General features: G+C 43.7%; 1 protein-coding gene across 3 annotated transcripts in view; it reads right to left on the reverse strand.

Moving 5' to 3' along the window:
• NRXN3 (neurexin 3) overlaps positions 1-26,525 on the reverse strand; it is a 333,468-nt gene that overhangs the window by 148,745 nt on the left and 158,198 nt on the right. For 2 of the 3 annotated variants that reach the window (XM_066607621.1, XM_066607620.1), the window contains exons 9-12: positions 25,967-26,157; positions 21,500-21,673; positions 19,682-19,708; positions 17,441-17,560 (exon numbers count right to left, since the gene is read on the reverse strand). In XM_066607621.1, the coding sequence (XP_066463718.1) occupies positions 17,441-17,560; positions 19,682-19,708; positions 21,500-21,673; positions 25,967-26,157 (512 nt within the window). The remainder of the gene's footprint in view (positions 1-17,440; positions 17,561-19,681; positions 19,709-21,499; positions 21,674-25,966; positions 26,158-26,525) is intronic. The other variant, XM_066607622.1, reaches the window with a different exon arrangement.

The following is a 26,525-nucleotide window of genomic DNA, read 5'->3' on the forward strand; positions in this document are numbered from 1 at the left end:
CCCCCCCCCCCTGGTAATCGCTGGTCGGCAGAGACTGATAGACTGCAGCTGTGACCATTCACAGCTGCAGCCCATCAGTGGGAGGGCCGCGCCGTGGGAGTCTGCAGCCTGTAATTGGCTGCCGACTCCAGTTGTAACAGCCCTTCCCTCTGCTCTTGCCGACCTGCGGCGCTGCCTCCCGTCTCTCTCCTCTCTCCCTCCTCCCTTCTCAGCCATCATGCGGCCAATGGCGCCGGTCCCCTGGGCCCCCTCAGCTCAAGGGCCGGGTCGCGGTTGCGACCCCTGCTCCCCCCCACCATACGCCAGTGGGTACCAGTCTCTATCCCCCATACCTTTTATGTACATAGACAACGGTTATCGGGGGGTGCACAGTCATGTGACTGAAAACTAAGTTCTACCCTAAGTTTCCATCAGTATAATTTTATCTAATGATAGGGAGCAATTAATGGTTTGCTCTTTCCATAGTACAATTTATAGGTGTTCTTAGAACCTGAGGCATAACTTGGAAATTGCTGGTCCTCAAAGTAAAATCTGTAATGGGACCGGACCGCCACTTTATTATAGTACTAGTCTATTTATATGGGGAAGAAAGACCTTATGGGCCTCCTAAGACTCCAGGGCCTGGATGCAACTGCACCCCCTTTAGTTACGTCCCTGCTTAGAACCATTGATTTTGCAGCAGATTAATCAGCTGAGGCCATACCAAATATTTATGATGGGACGAGTCTGGGTTGTGATTGTGGTATGGTGGGGTTACACCGCAGCCTGGGCACTATATTGTATGTCTGGCAGCATTCAGACCCCAAACTCTTCTCCACAACATCTGCAGTCATTGACTCATTACAACTGTATACTGAGCTGCAACAACACCCGAATGTCTCATCTGAAAAGACTGCTAGCAGTCTGGGAGTAAATTTTATGGCTCCCATTAAGAATTTCCCTTCCTCCTGAGTGCAGCTCGCAAGGACAGACAGGCGACATCTGCCGTATTACACACATAAAGAGGCCACCTCCGGACCCTCACGCACACATTAGCGTCTCCACCACCAAATCGGCAATTTGTACTTTATTACTTGGGAGTCATGGGGGGGGGGGAAGCGCTGCGGCAGAAATAAAAAGGGAGGAAGAACTTTTTAAGTAGGTGCGTTCAGGAGCCTCAGGGAGCCCTCAGCAAATGTAGAGACCTCCTCCACCCCAGAAATCATTAACTCCACAGAGAGTGAAATGTCTAATCCTGATAATGGGACAAAAAGACAATGGCCCAGTATGAGACAGAGGATAGAGACCCTCATATTTATATCTATGTATACATGAACTGCGGCATATATTATTAAATCTTGTATGCCAGATTTCTGGTGCACAAAAGTCACAAATTGCATCGGTCTCCACCAGTTTTCTAAAAGTAGGTTGGGCTTGATAATAAAGGGGCAGGGCTTCGCATAAATTATAGCTGGCACATGGAGGTCCTGCCATATGCAACACATGTATTAAGAGACTTAGGCTTCTTAATACATTTGTTACACTAACGCCATATGAAACGCTGGTCAAGGTAAATATGTCCTATTGTACATGCCGCACTGCGGGTCACAGAGAAGCTCATATTACAAGATGGGGAGGTTATTATGCACTTTACTTATTAAACAAGGACATTCAGCCAGAGGGCAACTAGCTAAAGGAGACTTTCAAGCTGGTTACCATTATGGCGCTTTTTGGGAAAACGTGGCAAAAGCCAACGGTGGCCAGATGTTAGCTATTGGTCAATAGAGAAATATGAAATGCACTACAAACAGTGCACTTTTATTGTTTTCTCTGGCGCCTTTTGCATCAGTGGCGTTTCATCTAATCACAGCAGGCTGCATGTTTGTAGTTTTATCTGCTTAGGTTTCTCTATAGGAAAAAAACACATGTTAGATGTGTAACGTAAATAAAACAAAATCCAAAAAAGCCTGGGCTTCTCATGTAGAGGCCCTGGCCTGTTTACAGGACATCAATGACCACCTGTCATTTTGGGGCCTCCTATTGGCTGCAGTGGTCACATTTTTGTTTACCCCTGTGACTGTTGCAGCCAATGTAAACAAAGATTGGCCAGAGAATGAGTGGCGGTGGGGGAGCAACGAGTCATTGCAGAGGCAGATCAGTCAGAAACTTTTACATTTTGTTCTTAAATATTTCATCCCCCACTGTCACCAATGTTTTTCCTGTTGGAAAACTTCTTACCAGCACATTATCTCCTAGTTCGCGCCCATTCTGAAATGAAGGGATAAGCTTTCTAAAGAGTTTCCTCCAGGACCCCTGAAATCACAGCCCTCTCCACCATGAGCCCTAGAGATCCCAACCACTAGGAATCTCATAGATCACACCCTAACACCAAGGGGACACAGAGATCACAGCCCTCTCCACCATGAGCCTTGGAAATCATAGTCCCCAACCACTAGAAATCTCATAGATCACACCCCAACAACAAGGGGCCACAGAGATCACAGCCCTCTCCACCATGAGCCCCAGAGATCATAGCCCCCAACCACTAGGAATCTCATAGATCAAACCCCAACAACAAGGGGCCACAGAGATCACAGCCCTCTCCACCATGAGCCCCAGAGATCATAGCCCCCAACCACTAGGAATCTCATAGATCACACCCCAACAAGAAGGGGCCACAGGGATTGCAGCCCTCCCACCACCACGAGCCACACATTGATCACAGCTATGCTTCACTAGGAAGTGCATAGATCATAGACTCCTACAGGTTGGAGCACCATAGTCATTCTGTTCTCCCACAATTCCCTTATCTGCAAAATCACATGATCTTCCATTTATTCTGCGCTTCCTGCTTTTTTAATAGAATGCTAGGAATTGAAGACTGACTCTTATAACAGTAAGGGCCCTTTTACACTGAATGATTGTGATTTAAATAATCGGTGAATTATGTGAAAATGAATGATAATCATCCAGTGTAAACATGGCTAATGATTGAACGATAATTCGCTTATGTATTATTAGTCATTCATTTTATGCAGGCACAAAAGACATTGTTCGTCGGTTGCCAATTGTTCCGTGTAAAAGGGGATAGTTCAGTCATTGGAAAATTATTCTCAGATTCCCCTGACAGACAAACAATGGACTCAACAAGCTATGACAAAAAATGTCAACGATTATCTGTGCATGTATGTCAAAGGGGTGTGGTTTCAGTTTTATTGAAGTTTATTTATTACATGATGTTATATATGCTTTCCTATACTTTTAAGTGGGGGAGGGAGTGTGGTGACTGAGTCTCTGCACAAGAACAGCAAGTGAGGCAGATATGCTGCATGGTCAGAACCAGAGGATACTCCCTAGAACTGCCCTTCTGCAGTTTTGAGTGAAGGACATTTCAGCAACAACCGCTATCACTCCTTCGGTCTAGGATCAGAAATAAGGACTTGAGTACTTATTCCAGACAGAGCAGGGCATAGAAGAATATACTATGCTCAATGGGCCTGCACAAAACCCATTAGTTGGAACACATTGTATATCTTCATTTCATAAAATGAGCTTCAGTTCTTATGCTTTGTTATTGTTCTTTGCATAAAAGGGTTGACAAGTAGCATCATGGTGTCCTAAGACTACGTTACTGCTGATCTTCCAGGGTGTGAGAATGTGAGCTTAGCTAGCAGTTAAAGGGGTATTCCGGTGATGGGGCATTTTTTTCAGTTTTCACCCATCAAATAAAAGTAAGGTAAAGTCCCTTGGTGCAAGCACCGAGTCGTGACCGACTCCTAGGGTGACGTCACGTGACGTTTTCTTGGCAAACTGTTTTTGTGGAGTGGTTTGCCATTGCTTTCCCCAGTCATCTTTATTCCTCACGAAAACTGGGTACTCATTTTACCGACCTCGGAAGGATGGAAGGCTGAGTCAACCTTGAGCCAGCTACTTAGATGGGTGAAAACTGATAGATCGGTGGGTGTCCAACGGCTAGGACCCTCATCAGTGCAGAGAACGGGGTAGCTGTGTCCTCCTATTTGACAGTTCTTGATCCATACTCCCATTTCTGTAGTTTAGTGGTGAATGGGCCGCTGGTTGCACATGCAGAGCAGCAGGTCCAATCCTCTCACTAGAACAGACAGATTTTCAAGCGCTATTCTCAGCTATTTTCGTCAGCCGCTATTCTCGACTATTTTCATGGTTAATTCAAACACTATGACCTGTACTATTTCATGGTGGGAGTTCCTCAGCAGCGCACATTATCATCTTTGCCATTGGGGACTTCACCATGGGTCAAATCCATTAGGAGCATGAAAGCCTCAGCTGGAGCCAGCTCATCTCTGACCCTCACCTCAGCAGGAGCTTGTTAGAGAGGAAACCCGTTATATTACTAAAGAAGGATTCACCATCACATTCCGATGGAGAAGGATAAGCGCTGCAATCCTAAGAGAAGATGCTAAACATTGGACTTAATGATACACAAGCAGCAGCAGGGGATGACAAATTGCAGACCCCAAAGGAAATGGAAATTGGAAGACATCTGTGAGCATTGTGTCTGATCTTCCGAAACTCTGCAAGCTATTCCTGAATGCTGAAGTTTACTGCATGCCGAATGGTCAGCTCAGTATCACCCTTCAAACTATAGACACTTGGGAGATGTGTCTTCACTCTTAACCATCTGTTATGTGGAGAAAACGTACCTGCGAATTATTACAGCTCCATCCCATCCTAGATCCTGCGCTGACGTCATCTTCCTCCAGTGCACAATGGTGAAATCTGTGATAACAGGCGTCACAATATACAAAGTTACATCAGGGGGAGAAATATGGCGGTAATGTATCCTGCCTCCCTCATACCATCACTGTCTGATCAGCACGTGTTCCTCATCAGTCCTAACCTCACTGATGACAGTGTGACGATAGGAGTCCCGACAATAATGTGACGCTATAATCACCAACATAGACAACATTAGAGAGACACCGCCGGACGCAGGTAAACTCCCTCCCCCTCACTTTTTTTCATAGGAGTTTATGGGAGCTTCCAGCGTTTTTTGTCAAAAGATAGGTCTAAACTAGAGATGAGTGAACGTACTCGGATAAGCACTACTCGTCCGAGTAATGTGCTTTATCCGAGTATCTCGCCGCTCGTCCTGAAAGATTCGGGGCGCTCCACTGCTGACAGGTGAGTCGCAGCGGGGAGCGGGGCAGAGCGGGCGGGAGAGAAGGAGAGAGAGATCTCCCCTCCGTTCCTCCCCGCTCTCCCCTGCAGCTCCCCGCTCCGCAGCGCGTCCCGAATCTTTCAGGACGAGCGGGGAGGTACTCGGATAAAGCACATTACTCGGACGAGTAGTGCTTATCTGAGTACGTTCGCTCATCTCTAGTCTAAACCTATCTTTTGACACAAACGAAAAGGTCACCGATGTTCACTATTTTTTCACGCGACAAAAAAAAAAAATAGCTTATGTGAATGAATGCGTTGGAATTCAATGCTTCACATGGTTGCACTTTTCGGCCGACTTTTTATCGTGTCTAAATAGTAAATACGCTTGTGTGAATAAGGTCATAGTGTAACTATATACTGGTAATCTCCTATATAGAGCATAAAGCTCTAATCACTGATATAATCACCAATAACTTGACAATATCATCAACAATAGTGTGATATTATAATCGCGGATAATAATGTGACATATAATATAATCTCCAATAATATGAAAATTATCACCACTATTTTGACACAAAAACCACCAATATTGAGACCATATAATGACTGATAATAATGATAATCACAGATACAACCATCAACAGTGTATGCTATAATCGCCAAGAGTTCATGCTATAATCACCGATAATGTGATGATATAATCACCAATGTAGTGATCTATAATCACTGACAATGTGTAATCGCAATATAATCACCAATTGTCTGGCACTATAATAATCAATATCATGTTATAATCATTTTAATGCTCTAGTTGCAGATACTTTGACATCATAACTGACATTATGATGTCAGAATCAGTATTGTCATGATATAATTAATGATACCGTGACATTACAAACACCAATATTGTGACGATATAATCACTGATCGTGTGACGCATAAATCTCTGATATAATCACCAATAATGTGATGCAATATCACCAATAGTGTACTGCTATAATCACTAATATTGGGATGTTATAATAACTAATAATGTGATGTTATAATCACTAACGGTGTTAGCAGCGCTGATATTATAGCTACTGATATTGTGACGATATAATCACCAATTATGTAATGATCCCGTGTATGGTGGACTTCTCCAGTCTGCAGCCTTCATGTTTCTGTTATTAACCCCAAAGATGCGATGTCAAGACTAAAAGGTGAATTATCAGGACAATTCCTCAGAGTGTTGCTTCCTGGCAGGTCACCAGTGGCAGCCATGACTCCACTATGCGCTGTCACATACGGCCAGGAAATGGTTAATCCCACAAGGTCCTGTATTTCACGCATAAAGAGTTGTCTAGACGTAAAGCTCGGCTCCATATGGTTAAACTGAACAGTACAAGTAAATCAGCCTAGAGGTCAGTCCAGTAAGATGGCGGTGCCTGAAGCGGAAGATGCTTGTTACGTCTTCCACCGACACGGAGTGGACCCCACCATCAAATACAGCCGGGATAATAATGGGGATGAGACCTCTGAGTGCCCCCCCAGCCCATACATTCAGAGAGGGGACAGGATAAAGCTGCAGGGGCAGCTGTGCAAGGGTTAATAACAGATAATTGTGCTTCGTTCTGGAGCCCAGCTGTCTGTGCTGCTGATGGTGACACGAGCTGAAGGCGAAGGGGGGTAAATGGGCACAGCCAGAAGGAGAGCAGTCAGGACGCATTTAAGATCAGCCAGCATGGAGGAAAGCCAAGTACTACACTGGGGGGAATAGGGGGGTACATGGCACACTTATTAACAACTTCACTGCCAAGTGTTACACTAGGGAGCTCAGCTAAACACCGCAAGCCTGATGTGGAGGGGCACTACATATTACTGATTTCCAAAGCACAATTCCAGAGCACTGTACATATGAAAGAGGATTTCCGTACATAATGAGAGATGCCCATATGATAAACAGGGACAAAATAGGTGGCATTGAGAGAAAAGACAGCAACACTACGAGGGCTTACAATCTACAAGGGAAGGGGGAGTAGAACGCAGGCGAGGGTAGAAGCGGACGGTATTGCAGAGGCAACAGAGTTATTGTAGGCTTTTTTGAATCTGTGGGTTTACAGGTAGCTTTTGAAGGTTTCAAAGCTGGTTGAGAGTTGGATTGGCTAGGGCCAATGGAAGGGGTGTATGGCCAGGGGTGTATGGAAGAGAACTGTGTGAAGAGCAGGTAAGAGGAGAGCAAGAACAGAGATCTTCTGAGGATCTGAGATTATGTGAGGGGTAGTATCAGAGGTTAGATCAAAGACCTACAGGAGAGGACAAGTTATGGACAGTCTTCTATATCATTTAGATTTTTAACTGAATTAGCTGGGAATGGGGGAGCTGTTGAAGGAATTCACAGAGGGGGGAAGCAGAGGTGTAGTGAAGTAGATTAACTGCACTGCAGAGCTGAGGGAGGATTGGAGGGGTGCAGAAGTGTCAGATGGGAGGCCACAGAGAAGCAGATGCTCAGGGTGTGAGCTCACATTTTTGCTGACTTGAGAATGGAGGAAAGAGCAGATTCAACAAATACTTTAAGGTAGAGGTGTCAAGAGGTAGTAAGACAGGGCAGAATCAAAGTCAGACGACTTGTGAGATGGAAAAACATGCAGCCATTATGATTGATAGGTCATGTGGAGGGGGCCCAGAGAGTGATGGAAAAATGATAAATTCAGTTTTTTTCCATGTTGAGTTTCAGAAATATGAAAGAAGAGGAGGCTATAGCTAATAGACAGACACTCAGGGATTCTAGAAGCACATATGCACCAGAGAGGTAGATTTGAGTGTCATCAGTGTAAAAGTGATATTCAATACCATAGGATTCTATGAGCCGTCCCAGGGTAAAGGTAAAGCTGTAGAGGAGTATGGGTCCCAGGACAGACTCTTCAGGGCTATCAAAAGAAAGAAGGCAAGACTAGGAGGTGGTGTGTGAATAGAAGACACCAACTTTTTGGTTTGTGAGCTATGAGGATATCCAGGAGACTGCCAAGTCTTTGGATGCCAAAGGATGAGAGCGTTTGTGATAACTGGAAGTAGTGGATTGTGTTGAAGGCACAGGACCGGTCTAGAAGGAGCACAGGATAATGACCTTTGGCTTTGGCAGTTATTAGTGCAAATATAGCAGGGTAGGATTATTCTATGCCAAGTCATCACAAAAAAATGAACTTTTCATCCAAACTATCTCACATTTTCATGAAATTTGGTAGGATGGTAGATGGCATAAAGTAACTTACAAATGTACACTTTTAACCCTCAATGGTTTGCTTCTAATTATGATAGCACTTTCATCTTGGTTCTGTTTTGAAGCCTATGGAGCACAACTTTTTTTTAAATTATTTTTTAATAAAATATTGTATTTTTTCTTTAAGGTCACATGGTGTAAACTTTGACCTTGAATCTCTAAAAAAGTGTGTGTTCATTTTTGGGGGGGAATAAAGTACCTAATACAGATAAATGCAATCTCTCATTGGAGCACGTTTTGGGATGGCCTTGGGAACAGGAGTAAAAAATTATTAAAGTAGTTGTCTCACCACTACCCAGACGACATGAAGAAGCCAGATGAGTACCTAGAACTCAAACATTCCATGCTTTCATACCTGGAACGAGGAATGGCTTTATAATTAAGACGTTTTCTACTGAGACAACAAGTGAAGTGCAGCAAACAAATATTCCATATGAACCATTGTCTTTGGACCATATAAAGGGTTTTGTGACTTGTATATATAATGATGCTTGGTAGACTATGTCATAATTGTAAATGCAACATTACCCTAGTTCCGGAAAACCCCATTGACCAATTCCTAATATCAGCCATGTAGGCCGGGAGCCATTGCATGGAGCTAGCTCAGGAGCTGAGCCCACTCCATATGCAGCGAATAGGGATGAAAAAATGAAAGAAAAGAAACAAAAAAGGGCTGTGGCGGGAAGGAGTTAAACAGAAGAGTGTAAGATGCCAGTCGCTAAGATCGGTTGAAGAGATGGATTAGGGCTGGCATAAACACAGCTGTAAGGTTAGAGATGAAGTGGAATAGGATTGGGTCAAGGGCACAAATGGCAAGGTACGATTTGGACAGTAGGGTGGGAAGGTTTTCAATCAGTAATGGTCAAAATTAGGTTGGCTATCCAGGTTATGGTGGGGGGAGAGCACTAAGCAGTTGGGTAGAAGGGTTACAGGGGCTGCAAGTTGACGTTTTCACTAATATTGTTGATCTTCTGTTTGAAATATATGGCAAAGTCCTCTGCTAACATATGATGAGAGATGTGGGAGGGGACATATGTGGGGGCTGGAGTAAAAAGTATTAAATAATTGCTTAGGGTTGGTATATGAGAAGAGAAGTGGTCCTGTTTAGCAATAGCGTTCTAGTAATAGAAAATCCCACCCCAAAGTCTAAGGGTACATTTAAATGTAGTGGTCATGACACAGTTTAAGGAGTGCAACTGTGGCAAAAAGCCACTATTTTTGCAAAATCTAACAAAAGATTGTCATATTGCTGCGGTTTTACAATTAAAAAAGGCAATAGGACCACTATGTCTGAATATACAGTAAAGGATTACAATATACAGCTGTTAACCAGTTTGCTGCCATGCATGTATTACAGGACAGGTGCTGATTAGAGATGAGCGAGCATACTCGGAAAAGCACTACTCGCTCGAGTACTTTGCTTTATCCGAGTATCGCTGTGCTCGGGTCTGAAGATTCGGGTGCCGGCACGGAGCGGGGAGCTGCAGGGGAGAGCGGGGAGGAACGGAGGTAAGATCTTTCTCTCCCTTTCTCCCGCCCGCTCTCCCCTGCAGCCCTGGTGCAAATCACCTGTCAGCCGCAGCAGCACCCGAATCTTCAGACCCGAGCACAGCGATACTCGGATAAAGCACATTACTCGAGCAAGTAGTGCTTTTCCGAGTACGCTCGCTCATCTCTAGTGCTGATCAATGTAATTATCCTTTTATACCACAGCAGCATCTGATCTGATGCCGGTTAAATGAGTATTAAGCCCAACTAACACCTTCATTGGCTGAGGGACAGGAACAGATGATAAATAGCAGCAACTTCCAAAGTCACACAGATAACAATTAACACCTTTACTGCCAGAGTAGTGCAGGCACTGACAACCCCCCCAACGAGGTAGGAAGACAACAGTGGAGTTATTATCTAAATGAGTATACATATCCAGAGAGAAAGATGTGATATCCCCATATCATAATCCAGCATGGGGCGACAATGAGAGATCATTCACAGATGACCTGTCTTAGACTGGACTCACACAGGTGTAAGTGCAATTCGGCCATACAAATACGCCGCTTTTATGTGCGACCAAAATGCGTTTGCCCACATATTTTGCCAGTTACCACGTGTATTTATGTGCGCAAAATCACAATGATACGTAGGTTTTCTGCATAAGTTGTTCGCATTTACACAAGCCCAATGATTTCAATGTCCTTTTGTGGTGTGCAAATGCACACAATATATGTCATGTTACGTATTTTTTCATGCGTTCGCAAATCGCGTGAAAAAATACACTCATGTGACTGAACTAACTGAAATGAATGTGTTCTATTCACTGCATATTATGCACACAAAATTTGCACATACGATATGCTGTGCAAATACGCTCGTGTGAACGATCCCTTATGGGCCATTTACATGGGACGATTATCGCTCAAAATTCGTTTAAACTAATAAATTTGAGCAATAATCGTCCAATGTAAATGCAAAACAATCGTTTACTATTTGTTCAGTTGCAGCCAGCATAAATACTATTGCAGAATCGCGGGCTTCTCATTCCCTGTACACGTTCCACGCTCAGAACTTCACATAGAAGGTGAAGTGCTGAGTGAGAAGCCAGCTGAGAAGCCCGCGAACCAGCAGTGAAGTCTGCCTGTCTAAACGCTCTGCACGAGCACTAACGACTTTAGCGGTGACGTCAGCCCTCAAGCACTTGTTTAGACGGTGGTCGTCCCGTGTAAATGGGACATCAGACTACAGGAGGACACATCAGTATAGGTCAGTGCACATGATATGCTGCACAGAAGCCTGTAAATATTCTTCACATCTACAGTTTCTGTACGGAGGCTGCAAGCAGAGAGGGAAACATTCAGGCACACAGAGGGCGATGACCCCAGGGAGGCAGAGAACACAGTACTACTTGTGAAACTTCATGAAACCTATTATATGGGAAAGAAAAAAAAGAGAGGCTAGGAGCAGCTGATAAATTGCACATATGATAAATGTCTGTGGAGGTTATAACAGTGCTGGGGTGTTCGGGTTCATTCCCACTGCCGCATGCTAAAAACACTGTGTGGATCATGTAGTGTTTTACCGCTGTGGGAGCTGGCGGGGAGCCGGCTATCACTGAGTATGGCAGCGATAATGCACTGCGCATGACAGCATATCTCACGCAGGCAGTTATACGCAGTGTGACTAGTTTCTTTTTAAATTGCCCACTCTGTCTCATAGTAGTGTTGCGTATGCAATGCCGCCCATACGCAATTAGGTCTGTACGTGTGTAATATGAGATGAAATAGAGCATGCGGCGAACTTTTTCACATGTTCAGTAACGCGCAATGTATATATGCTAATGCGAATGGATCAATAAAAATCAATGTACTTTAACTGACTCCATTTAGGGCTTAAAAAGATGGGTGTGTTTAAGTCCCATTATGAGTCTGTGATAAGCATAACGGGCTGAAACGAAATAATTTATTTCAATGGTTTAGTTTTCACTAGCAGTATTCTCGCCCGTCAATAGTACGGGCGAGAAAAGATCTTTCTTGCCCATAGTTAATACGACATGTGACAAAGGTAGGGTAGGACCTTTCTTCACGCTTTTTTTTTTTGTGTCTTTAAAAGGGAATCTGAAATCAACTTTTCATTCTTAAACTGTTGCTGTAGGACTTTGCCCTTCAGGTTGACCTTGCAGAAAAAGCTATTTAATAATGACCTGTGATGTATGCAAATATGATACCTGGAGTCATAAGACAGTGTTGTAACTGTACAGTGTCATCGCCATAATTGAGCCCATTCCTCTGTGATTGACATCCCTCTTGTCAACTGAGCTCAGCACTAAATATTAGCAGTAACGCAATGAAATGTACTGTATACACCCAAGCTCATGCCGGCAGCCTACTAGCGAGGGGAGCATAACAGCACATACAACGGATTTCAGAGCAGTTATTGCTGATGTCAGAGACAAGCGGGATTTAAACAAAGTTTAAGGGATTTGTGAGTTTTACTTCAATTCCGAGTTGATTAAATTCACATAAAATATTCCTTGACAGACATGGGGGATAATTATCAGTATGTCCTCTTACAAACACAAGAACCTAGCTATGTGCTTAAGGTCTGTGAACATGGCTGCATCTCTTGTAACAAAAGCAAGGAGTTTCAGCCACAGAATTCAATATTGACTCAGATTATTAACCCTTTAAGTACCATCTATTTCTCAGGTTTCTGTTTTCCTTTATTCATCCCGTTGTTCCAAGAGCTACAACCTTTCAATTTTTCTGTCAACATAGCCGTATGAGTGCTTGTTTTTTGCTGGATGAGCTGTATTTTTGATAGTACCTTTCAATGTACTACAGAATGTGTTGGAGAAAAAAATTAAGTGGAGTGTGATATTGGCAATATAACAAATGCACTTACACAAATAGAGCGTAGTCTTATATAGATTATTTTCCTGTTGCAGGATGTGTCTAATACATGAAGTGGCCACACCTCTTCATATATTAGACAGATCTCGGCACCTCCATGCACCTACACTAAAAGGTATGCCAGTTCCGAATTGGCATACATTTCTGCTATAATTTTATGTCAGTTCCTTTATTTTATGCTAAACACTGGGTAGAGACAAGATAGGGACGGTGTAATATGTATAAACTTTATTGATGTTCATATGTGATGTAAATATTTTGCGCTACGTATTTGACACCATAATACGTATGCTGATAAACATCATAATTGCTTGCAGACGGGTGTTTACATGAACACATTTTCTGGAAAAAAACTAAACAAAACACATTTGTGGCAATCAAATATTAAGTATTGATGGGGAAGGGGGGGATAGCATGAACAAACAATAGTCCATGGTACCCCTTCCCCCATGCAGTTATCTAAAGTTATACAGAGAGGAAGATGTATGCTTCACCTCCTCTCTTCAAAGCCTGCCAGAACATGCCCTGTTGTATCCCCTTTTTCCTCCACACTTGTCTGAAAGGATGGGGGACTTTAACAGTTCTATTTCAGGCTTTATTCTTTAAAACAAGACCAAGACTACAGCTTTAACTACGATCTAGCCTGAGACACACAGGGCCTCTAGAAAGAGGACTAGCAGTGAGAGCTCCAAGTATATGCAGTTACTATTTCAATCTGCTCTATCTTAAGCTGTATTTTGACTACAGTCATAATTCTGGTCTTGTTTTAAAGCCACGATTGAAGTCCTAGCAATATATCCAGAGAGAAAGACCCTTGAGCTGTATGTATCATTCCATTAATTCACTGATGTCTGATAAATGAGCAAAAATCTGTACAGTGTTGTGGAGTAAGTTGGTTCTAAATAAGCAGCAGAAAATAAATAAATGCATAACAGGTAAGAGGTATAAGGCTCCCCAGAATCTTCTTCTCCAGCCTATAAACTTCATGCTGCTTAACCAAAGGAAACACCTAATGGAGATATGCTGCCACCCTGTGGTGAGATTACAGTACTGCACGGAACAGGAGATCCCAGTTATAAACTACCACAAAGGGGTGTCATAGAGTCACACACACCAGTCAGGAACTTCAGTAGGACTATCAGACTGATCCAGAGATATCAGATTGCCAGCATACATAGATAGCTTAAGTGCCAGCAGTTTAAAGACCTGTGATGATCAGAGTCAGAAAACATAAGAGGCTTACTAGACGTTGCTAACATTGTTGAGCCCAGTCTACTCCACAGCAATATACAATGCTGGACATAGAGCTTTTTATTTTCTTTCAATCCACCTGTCTGTTCCATCTTCCCAAAGTGGCTGCACCTTACAAGTTCCTAGACAATGACGGTTCCCAAAACCCGCTGCATAGTGTGAAATTAATTTAGTCTACTATCTTGTCATACACGTCATCTTGGTCAATAAGGTTCAAATGCACAATACGTTTTGCTGAGTTTGATTAAAATTTTGACTATGCACGCAACGACAAATAGAGAGAGACCTTTGGAAAAGAATAGACGTTCGTAGTAAGTTGACCATAACACCTCGCTGCAGTTTTGATCAGAAAAAAAAAGAGCTTATACTAAAGGCTACTGTCTATGTGCCCGCTCCTGGATTGGTTATTTCAAACTCAACATCCAATGTGATTGGACAACTATTTAGTCTGATGCTACATACATCCCCTAGGCCTAGGATATTACATTGGGGCCATTTTTATGTTCATGATAGTGACAAATACTTTATGTCACTGTATTGTAAGTCATTTGTTCAAGCAGTACATAATCAATATGGAGCAGTTGTTTCATGTTGTTTTTATCCACAACTGCAGACAAGACTCCGCTCCCTACCTTGCATAGGAATGATGAGATTTAATCATTCACTGCTAGATGAGTAACCATCTACCAAAAATGTAAATGGTACGAAGAAGATGACTCATCATTTATATGAAACGACCAGTAGATAGCTTGCTGCAGACCTTCCATCATTATAGATAACACTACTAACAAGCAAACAACTTTCCATAGAAAGAATCATTCCTGAATTAAGGCCCATTTACACGGAAAGATGATCTCAAAATTCGTTCAAAAGACAGCGAAAGCTCCATAGTTACATAGTTTGCTATGTTAGGCTGAAAAAAGACAAATGTCGATCAAGTTCAGCCTGTTTCCACCCCACCATGTTGGGCTAGAGAAAGAAAAAAAAACATCCGATGAGGCAGAAGCCAATTTATTTCACCCTGGGGAAAAAATCCCTTCCCAACCCTCTAATGGCAGTCAGAATAATCCCTGGATCAACAGTGTTCAGAGAAGGTTCCCTCCTGACTCCAAGTCCGGCAGTCGGAAGATTCTCCTATCAACAACCCATTCTATTTAACGTCTATATCCTGTAATGTCATAGCGCTCTAAAAAGACGTCTAGCCCTCTCTTAAACTATCGATTTTGCCATCACCACGTCCTCAGGCAGAGAGTTCCACAGTCTCACTGCTCTTACAGTAAAGAACCCCCTTCTGTGTTAGTGATGAAACCTTCCTTCTTCTAAACGCAGAGGATGTCCTCTTGTTACCGTCGCAGTCCTGGGTATAAACAGATCCTGGGAGAGATCCCTGTATTGTCCCCTCATGTATTTATACATAGTTATTTGGTCTCCCCATAACCGTCTTTTTTCTAGGGTGAATAATCCCAATTTTAATAGCCTTTCTGGGTATTCTTTTTTATATTTAATATTTTTTATTTGGATTTTCAGCACTTTCCTTATTTAACAAAAACATACATTAAAAACAAAACAAAAAGCATTGCAACCCCCACGAGTCTCCCTTGTGTATTAAATATATATAGATTGTCCAGCATCCATGGAATTTCCCATCCGTTCAGATTATCTCTTTAACTTTGTCCCTTTGAGAATAGTCAGTTGTACTTTCCATTGAGCTCAAGCTACACTTCAGTGAATACTGTACTTTACCTATCCCACATACATGTACAACAGCTTTATAAGCTTTGCTATTGTATTTCTACATTATATTGTGATATAAACAGTCAACCAGATATATTAAGACACATGCCTCATGATTATTTCATGGGTCACTACTTTTCTCTCTCATTACTAGGATATACCCTATGTATTGTTTCCCTTGTACATTCAGTTTACGTAATGTGCATAGTCAGTTGTGCCAAGCCAAATGCATCCAACCATTTGGACCATATCTTACTGTATTTGTGTCCTGCTTTACATTTAAGAGTCGGTTGACTTTATCCTTAAATTCCCTCAATGTAGGGGGGACTCATCCAGCCAATGCTGCCTCTGGGTGCTCATGCTCCTCCACTGGTATATCACTTATATATCCTAGGATACATATTAATGGAGTAAACTCCAGATTTATTTTACATCCAGTGTTAATCAAAGAGTGGACCTCAGTCCAGTATCGGTTAATTTTGGACAACGCCACATCATATGTATCATTCCTGTACTTGAGTTTGACAGCGAACACATAAAGGCAGTGAGATCAGAGACACATTTATGCTGTGCTTGGGTGCTATGATACAGGACAGAGGTAATAGGTAGGAGCAGAGCGGAGGTCACAGGGAGAGCAGTACCCACAGAGGCTCAGGAGGGGGAAGGGAAGTTTTGTTTTCTGCGGCGGTTTAATTAAATATTATAAATAATTAAAGTCTCTCCAACTGGAGAATAATTAAGACCACAGACAACCTCTGGATTTCTGGTGACCTTCCCGCTACATTCCTCATGACTCACTAACTCAGAGAAGGGTGGTTAACCCTTTCAGGGCTGATGAATGACTGCGGTGAGGTTCCATAATGTATCACAAAGCGCAGGTGTAAATGTGGCAGGTGTCGCACAATGTTTACATATGATCTCTTACCTGTAGCATAACATGTTGGCTGCACATGACTTACCTGATCAGGTATAACACAGATTTGTACCACTAAACAGAATGTAGAATTTCCTGCATTACATTATGTGCAGAATAGCCCTTCCACCATCATCCAGAGTCCGCTCATCTTCACAATTATGATGGTAACATAATAAATATAGAACAGTATGTGGCACATAGCCACAATCTGGTATAATGACAGGGAGCTGACAGCAGGGGGCGGTGTAATAATAAAGTCATGTGATTTATCACTGTAATCATTTATTATTGGCATTATTAAGCGGCATACAATCTACTGTGAGTGATGGTTCAGCCTATGCAGCATTACCCTTCTATCTATAAATATACTCCTATGTGTATGACACTTTTTAATGTATTAAATGTGTAAACATCCAAGTTACAATCTTAGGTTTTCCACCATCAGATAACTTTAATGTACTGGCTTCTGCCACCACCCTGCAACTTTTACTTTCTGTTATGAATCCCTCATCAGGAGAGGTTATTTTTACTACCTCAGGTTAGGACACAGAACAGCATTCAAAAGACTTTTGGACAATTGTGTCATAGCCTGGGGAAATGCAAATAGTCAACTCTGATGTTAAACATCATTCTAAGGTGGGTGCGATCATCCTGGGAGCAGGATCTTCCATTCCAGGGTCTCAATATAAGGGCAGCCAGGCTGTGGCATTGCTCATGCACTCACACAGCGTTGAATGTGTCTGTACTCACGGTCATTGCACTGTGGCCCCGAGTAGGATGTCATGGAACAGTCGCAGGTGAAGCCCTCCCATTGCTGCATGCACACTCCCTGGTTTGCACAGGAATCTTCCTGACAGGTTGTTGTTGGACCTGCAACCCAGCACAGAACAGAGAATTGAACAGCGGTCTGTTTCCCCATTACACCCCCAGTAAGTTTTCTAAGCCAAAACTCAAAATTGTAGCATGCAACAAAATGACGTGTGTCACTCAAGCAAGGCTGGATAGCAGCGAATACATGCAAAAATCAGACCCAGATCCCGAGAGAACCTGAAGAATCCAAATATATAACCTGTTGATGACCACTAAGACAGCACATGCAGCCAAAACTACAAAGCAAGTAATACAATATATACACATCAATGTCTTACTGACCACCCCAGGCCTACAAACCTACCCATACAGATTCATGTACTAACCCCTTCCATTATTCTCTTATATATAACCCCTTCCCATACCCTCTTCCCCAAGGAGAAAAGATAGCATTTCTGACTCTTATCACTAAAATGTATGTCAGTAAAGAGTTTACTCTTAATAACAGAGGGGGCTGCTCGGATACATTAACAGAAATGGTAAAATCATCACTCTGTGACCTGCTGCCTTCTCTGTATGTGCACTGACTGCTCTATTACTAACAGATGACACAGGTTAGTTAATAAATATGGCAATTACTAGCAGCACTGTTACGCTCCATTTGGACTCACCAGTCACTATGCAGCATGGCTGTAGGGGGGGCTAGAAGCAGCAGTTGTCATGTAGTTCCTGTCATTTACCCCTATATCTGGCATGACAACGCTCATCATGTAGCACACAACAGATGTAATATAAACAGTCAGCTTTTGGGGTTATGGAGTTAAAAAGGAGTAATAGCATCCACTATTTTTTAAAGTACATGGCGACCATCTTTTGCCTGTTCTTATAAAACTTGGGATGTGGATTTAGGACACAATATTCACAGCCTTCAACCGAGGTTTTCTAGAAGTGCAGGTTCCTCTGCAGCAAACAGCAATATTTAGGGGAATGTTTAATTCGAAATTACGTAAAACAAAGATGAGTGGTATCATTCCAGTAAAAAATGTAGAAGGCCGTGCGGCCGTGATACTTTCCGTGTCATATGGTATAATAGCCCATTGTCTGCTAATAGATAGCACTTAAGATCCTGTCACATGGCTGGAATTATTCTGCTGTCCCGTGGAAAATTCTGCATGTCTAAATGACAGATTTTGATGCAGAATTGATTTCTGTGACTTCAAATTCCACTGCGTCTTGTGGAACAATTGTATTCAAGGTCCCTAAAGACTCAGTATGGGGTACGTTAGGAAGCTGCAAGTGCAACACTGCAGCCTTCACCATATTGGCACAGTGTAGGGCCCTTTAAAGAACACCCTGCAGCCTGTGTCAGTCACAAAGTACAGGCCGCTGTACCGTCTGCTGACACAACTGGAACAGTATGGAGGCTTAACTTCTTCTAAAAAATGCAAGTCTATGCCTGAGGAGATGTGAACAAGCCTGCCTCCACTGACAGTAATATGTAGGCCACTTCTTGTATAATGTGAGAAGAGGATCTAATGTCTGGTCTGTCTAATACAGAGATGTTAGGATGGCCACGAGAGGCGTGCACCAAATTGTAGTTGGTTTGGATTAGAAGGTCCCAGCCACCATAACCTCAGCATAGAAGTCATAAGATGATGGTCCAGACAAAGAAGATTCATTGTTGTTATCTAGACATCAGACCTTCCCGTAAGATGGTAAGAACCTCCCCAATTTTACTCCTACAATAGCACCCCAATATTTCTACCAGTGAGCCGCATGCGCATGCATTGTTGCAACAAGACAAGCACAGAATAAAACCATCTCCCTCAGACGCAGCAAGGCACACAAAAAAGGAAATCATGCAGTGGACACACAGGTGATCGGACAATGAGCAAATACATGGAGCACGGCCAGCACTGACCCTTCATTGGAGACAGCATAAATCTTATTAATTCCTCTCCCCAGACATAAACCCCTCCACTGGGTGACCTTGCTGTACCAGATCACCAATCCTCCCCATAATCCCTGCTCTCTGATACCTGAACACTCAGTGCTGACCCTGCTCAGAACTGCCAAACCAACAGCCAGCCTGCTCTCCCGAATGAGCAGACGCAGGCGCCCTTTGGTGGTGGTGTGGCTGTATTACAGGTGACGATGCAGGTTAGGTTATGGGCAGACTACCTTGTAGATTAGCTTTGGTCAAAGCATCTTTTGTTAGCCGAGGAACAAAAACAAAGCAGATGTTAGTACAGCAGCAAATCTTGGGGTACCACTACTCTGGAGAACTCCCCCCCATCCACACTCACCACCTCCCCAAGAGAAGCAACATCCACCTGTATGGCAAAAAAAAAAAACACAAAAAAACCAAAAACAAGCATCTGTCAGCCAGATGACAAGCAGCCAGCAACTCCTGCCACAAGCAAAGCTTACAATGCAGGAAGCGCAGAGCAAGCACGCTGTCTCAGGGGGTGGGGGGCGATCTGCAAATAAAGCCCCCAGACAGTCACCTCGTCTCCCTGGATCACAGGCTCCCACATGGTTATAAAAACACAAACATATTTTATACAGACATCGATTCTCATATATGATATTCCTCCCCTTGTCAATATGTAGTTCATAAAACAGCCTGCTAGGCTGTATACACCCACCACCCTGCTGCGAAAGTTACTTTTCTTAAGATCGTCTGACAATGTAGTACCTCCAACCGCCTGCAGGTACAAGGTGGCACTATATGATAGCTAGTGGTCTACGTGCAGATACCAACCTCTCACCATGTAGTGATTTACTGGTGTTCCTGTGCTCCTCTGACTCCTGCAGATTGTTTACTGTTATTGGGGGGCTGTGAGCGGTCACCCCAGTTTTGCAACATAACCAGGATTCAGAACTTCCCATAAACCTTGTCCACACTAATGACATTTCCTATTTAAATCTGTGTGTGTACAGACTAGGGCATGCCCCCCGCGGCACCCTCTCCTCTCTTGGGAGACGGATGCTGCACCCCAAAACTATCACACAGCACCTTTGTGAAAGGAGGACCCACACGGAGGGTGTGGGGCTGCTTACACCTGTCAGAGATCAGTGCAGGGACAAATCACACAGGCAAAGCATGATGGGAAGGAGTGAAATGTCAATGAGCAGATGAGTTTGGAGGCCGAGATGTTTTTTCCTTGTTTTAAGACTGTTCTGTAAAAACTTAAATTCAACATTGATAAAACAACCAGAGACGTGAGAAGCGGCAAATTCCAAAAAAATGACCACCCCTCCCCAACAAAACAGACATCAGTTATATAAAGTATTTATTACATTAGGAAATAACAGGACAGAAGGAAAAACCCTGAAGACGCATGGCTCAGTGATTTGGGCACAGTAGGGCATGTAGGTTAACCATGGTGTCTGTCGGCATGTTGTCATACCAGCAGTTCTAGATGGGTCGCATGTGTTTCTATGTGGTTTTGCTGCATTATTTACTGCTCCAGCACTGCTACATGTGAACATCGTGATTGGCTGCTGAGGGAGACACGTTACCTCTTCTCTGGCCCAGGATTTATTGATAATCCACTATAGGATTCAGCTACTCGGCATCTGATGATCTTCATTACAACTAATACAGCCAGTAAACAGAACATCTCCATAAAGTACGACACAAACGTCCATCCATAAATAATGCAGTCTGTATGGTTGCAGACGTGTTTGATTGTCAGCTTTCTGGCAAACTCACTTCAAGACATTTCAACTTTGTGCCGATGATGTTTAAATGAGGGTTTCCTTTACTAGGTGGAATGTGGAGGATGTGAGAAGTCATGGCTGCTGCACCTCTTGGTGGGCACATGGTTGAACTGTTCCCAGTGATGGACAGTATAAGGGTGAGGAGAGTGGAAGTGAAGATCAGGGGGAGGGAGATGGAGGAGAGGAGTGAAGATGAAGGCGAGTTAGGCGCATCGAGGAATGAAGTGAATGAGTCCAACAGTCGAGCGCTGCCATCACTGTATGAACTTGTACCTTCACATCCACGTTCAATCTGCCCACTGCGGTGCAGGGCATCGTTGATCAGGTCAGGGAGTCTCCCGTTGAGGTCCACTGATGCCAGACAGCCTTGAAAACCATCTCTGGAGGCCACGAGTTTGGGCAGATTGCTGTACATGCCCTGTGCCAAGCCGGCAATGTACAGGTCACCTGTGAGTAAAGAGAAGATATGACTCTTAGAGGAATTGCTCCTTCTTACTACAGACAAGATCCAGAACTTTTCTTGCTCATGGGTCATCAATAAATCATTTGTTGCTGTGGATTGCATTGGTAATGAATATATCCGTCATGGATCGTTAAGGTGGGTGAGTATGGAGTGGGCTCTGCGGCAGTGCTTAATAGGCTGTCGTATAAAGCACAGTATAGTGCAAAACTGAAATACTGCAGTATATGGCTTCCCTCACACAGGCGCTTTTTACCGCAATTAGCACGGCGCTTTCAGCACTGCGCTAATCGTGGTATAACGCCGACATTGTTTTTAATGCAAGCCGCTCAGACAGCTGCTCGATCGCAGCGCTTTTCATGACCGCGATTTTCAAGCAGTGTCTGTTCTATTTTTGAGCGTTTCGTACTCTTCATCGATGATGAGGCCGAAAACAAATGTAAAAGGTTGCAGAGCAACGCGATTTAAATCGCAGTGCTTACCGCAACCTTTTTGTGAGGGAGGCCTAAGCGATCAGACAATTACAAGTTCAAGCCCTCTATGAGGACTAGAAGAAATAATTAGTAAGTTTAATTTTAAAAAGATTTTTAAGGCTGCTTTTTTTTTACGCAGGCTACAAAATTATGTGATTTTTTTAGCGATGTGGCAGCGCTGCAAAAAGTATGTATATGAAGCCCGTGCTTTTCAATGGGTACCTTCACATTAGCGATGTTCTGTCTGACGCTATGTTTGCTAGAAAAAAAAATCACGGCATGCTCTTATAGGCCGGTTTTACATGGGCGAAAAAACCCGTGCTATTTTCTCGCGATGCGACAGTGCTACGAATCACATGTATGTGAAGTCCATGCTTTCCAATGGGTTTGTTCACATCAGCGATGTTTTGTAGGCTGCTACATTGTGAGAGAGAAAAAAATTGCGGCATGCTCTTTACAGACGCAATTTGCGAGGTTTTGTAGCCCATGTCTCCCTATGGAGCCTTCTTTTGGGTTGCATTGCATCGCACGAAATCGCATTGCACAGCTGTGATTGGCCCATTGAGCACTGCAGTGATTGGTTCTCGAGCGCCGCAGCGCAGCCAATCAGAGACAGGGCTTCCTGGAGGCGGCATTTTTGAGCATCTTGGCCAGGAAGCACTGGCTGAAGACTGCAGACAAGTGTCGGGGACATGCGGAGGGGAAGTGCGGCGGAGCAGACAGCGCCTGTTAGGTAATGTTGTTGTTTTTTTTCAATGCAGCCAGATATTAAATCATAATGAAAACGCTTTAAATTTGGTATCATCATAATTGTACTGACCCACAAAATAAAGTTAACATATCATTTTTACTGCACCCTGACCACCATAAAAGCAAACCCCCCCCCCCCAAAAAAAAGGCGCAATTGCATTTTTTTTCCATTTCACCCCATTTAGAAATTTGTAAATGGTTTCAATACATTATATGACCCATTAAATCATACTATTCAAAAAAAGAACGTGGCCTGCAAAAATCAAGCCCTCATACAGCTCTGTTGATGAAAAAAAAGATGTAGCTCTTGTAACAATAATGTAAAAAAAAAAAAGTAAAACGGAAAAATGTCTGGTTACTAAGGTGTTAGAAAACACTGCAGAAAGAACTGAAGGGGTCGAGCACTGAAAGAGCACCAGAGATAGAAGTAATGCTCCAATCCATCTAGTCCTCTATTAGACATAACACAGCACATCAGTTCTTCATGCAGTGCAACTTTATTATCTCCATCAGTTCTCCTCTTTATGGCGGTGAATTTTACGGTCCCAGCACTATATTCACTACACTGGATGACACTCAACCTGTTCACGCTACAGTAGAAGACACTCCCCCTGTTCACACTACACTGGATGACACTGCACCTGTTCACGCTACACTGGATGACACTCCCCCTGTTCACACTACAGTAGAAGACACTCCACCTATTCATGCTACACTGGATGACACTCCACCTGTTCACACTACATTAGAAGTCACTCCACCTGTTCACACTACAGTAGAAGACACTCCACCTGTTCACACTACAGTAGAAGACACTCCACCTGTTCACGCTACAGTAGAAGACACTCCACCTGTTCACGCTACAGTAGAAGGCACTCCACCTGTTCACGCTACAGTAGAAGGCACTCCACCTGTTCACGCTACAGTAGAAGGCACTCCACCTGTTCACGCTACAGTAGAAGGCACTCCACCTGTTTACGCTACAGTAGAAGGCACTCCACCTGTTCACGCTACAGTAGAAGGCACTCCACCTGTTCACGCTACAGTAGAAGGCACTCCCCCTGTTCACGCTACAGTAGAAGGCACTCCACCTGTTCACACTACAGTAGAAGACACTCCACCTGTTCACACTACAGTAGAAGGCCCTCCACCTGTTCACGCTACAGTAGAAGGCACTCCACCTGTTCACGCTACAGTAGAAGGCACTCCCCCTGTTCACGCTACAGTAGAAGGCACTCCACCTGTTCACGCTACACTGGATGACACTCCACCTGTTCACGCTACAGTAGAAGACACTCCACCTGTTCACACTACACTGGATGACACTCCACCTGTTCACGCTACAGTAGAAGACACTCCACCTGTTCATGCTACATTGGATGACACTCCACCTGTTCACGCTACAGTAGAAGACACTCCACCTGTTCACACTACAGTAGAAGACACTCCACCTGTTCACGCTACAGTAGAAGGCACTCCACCTGTTCACGCTACAGTAGAAGGCACTCCACCTGTTCACGCTACAGTAGAAGACACTCCACCTGTTCACGCTACAGTAGAAGGCACTCCACCTGTTCACGCTACACTGGATGACACTCCAACTGTTCACGCTACACTGGATGACACTCCACCTGTTCACGCTACAGTAGAAGGCACTCCACCTGTTCATGCTACATTTGATGACACTCCACCTGTTCACGCTACAGTAGAAGACACTCCACCTGTTCACGCTACAGTAGAAGACACTCCACCTGTTCAGACTACACTGGATGACACTCAACCTGTTCACGCTACACTGGATGACACTCCACCTGTTCATGCTACATTGGATGACACTCCACCTGTTCACGCTACAGTAGAAGAAACTCCACCTGTTCACGCTACAATGGATGACACTCCACCTGTTCACGCTACAGTAGAAGACACTCCACCTGTTCACGCTACACTGGATGACACTCCACCTGTTCACACTACACTGGATGACACTCCACCTGTTCACACTACACTGGATGACACTCCACCTGTTCATGCTATACTGGATGACACTCCACCTGTTCACACTACACTGGATGACACTACCCACTAACACTATGCTAGATAACACTTCTCTAAAACTCACGTTATGCTGGATGACACCACTTCACCCACTCACACCAAGCTAGATGACTCTCCACTCCTCATACTATTGGGGATAACTTCGATTTGTAAGGTCCGATTGGTGCTGTCATTGAAATGAATGGTGCGACAGCACGGTCCATTCATGCTGGGACCTTCACGACCCTTGTTCTCAGGATCGTGGTAGTCGGAGTTCCACCGGTCCTATGCATGCAGGGTAACTTTATACCTTGGTACAACCCCTTTAAAAACTTGCAGCGCTGTAAGTGTCCAGCATGAATATCCATTAAGCTTCATGTTAGTTAAAAACCTAGGTTCACCTGTGTGCCCTATGGTGGTGAATCATACATCCCTTGTGGGTTTATTGATCACACTACAATAGAGGACATTCTACCTGCTAACAATATACCAGATGACACTCCACCTGCTTACATTACACTAGATAATGCTCCACCTGCTTACACTATACTAAAGGTCAATCTACCTGTTAACACTATGTTACACGACACTCCATCCACTCACAGTACACTAGATCAGTGTTTCCTAACTCCAGTCCTCAGGGACCTCCAACAGGTCGTGTTCTCAGGATATCCCATAGTAAGAAGACCTGTGGCAATGTCTGAGGCACCGACAATAATTACATTACTTGTGCAATACTGAGGAAGTCCTGAAAACATGACCTGTTGGGGTCCATGAGGACTGGAGTTGGGAAATGCTGCATCAGATGATCCTCCAGTAGATAAGTTTCACCATGATATTCTTATATTACACAGATGTCCTTATATACTCTTCATATTGTAACCACTGCTTACAGTATGTCCAGAAATGAGCCTCATGTAACCAGACATAGAGACTGACCACAGGATTTACTCCATTTTTCAGACATAAATGCAATAAATATGGACACTACTGCGAAGCATTACTTCACCCGCTAGTGCTTACCTTTTAGATCAAGGTTCTTGGCTCCATTGATGACCTGAGTGACGGCCTTGGTGTCTACCTTCAAGGTATGGGTGTTACTATTGTCTCGAGTGATCACGACATGATGCCACTGGTTGTCATTCAAGGGTCGGTCACTGTTCCCTTTGATAACGTTTGGCCCATTCCCAAGATCAAACACATAGTGGATGTACCTGAGAAAAGACGGTGAATCAGACATCATAGACCAATCAGCATGTACAACCTTCCCCAAACTCGCGAAGAACAAAATTATCATCAGGTCTGGAAGTTATTCCCTCTGCTCCACCCAAAACCTGAACATTCAGCTACGACAACAGTTACCCCACCACCACATCACAGGGGTCTGGGAGGCTGAGATAAGGAGATTTGTTTGTAGGGTCCTCACTCGAGACATGGTAGTCACCACTGAGCTCTTGTCTGAATTATAACAAAAGTTGCACTAAGGAGCAACTTTAATGCATTAGATTCCATTAAATGTGTGATAGACAACCTAATGCAATGGTGAACTGTCCCTCTAGCACAGCTGCATTTCATCATCTTA

The sequence above is a fragment of the Eleutherodactylus coqui genome, chromosome 6 (assembly GCF_035609145.1).
Source record: "Eleutherodactylus coqui strain aEleCoq1 chromosome 6, aEleCoq1.hap1, whole genome shotgun sequence".
Classification (NCBI taxonomy): domain Eukaryota; kingdom Metazoa; phylum Chordata; class Amphibia; order Anura; family Eleutherodactylidae; genus Eleutherodactylus; species Eleutherodactylus coqui.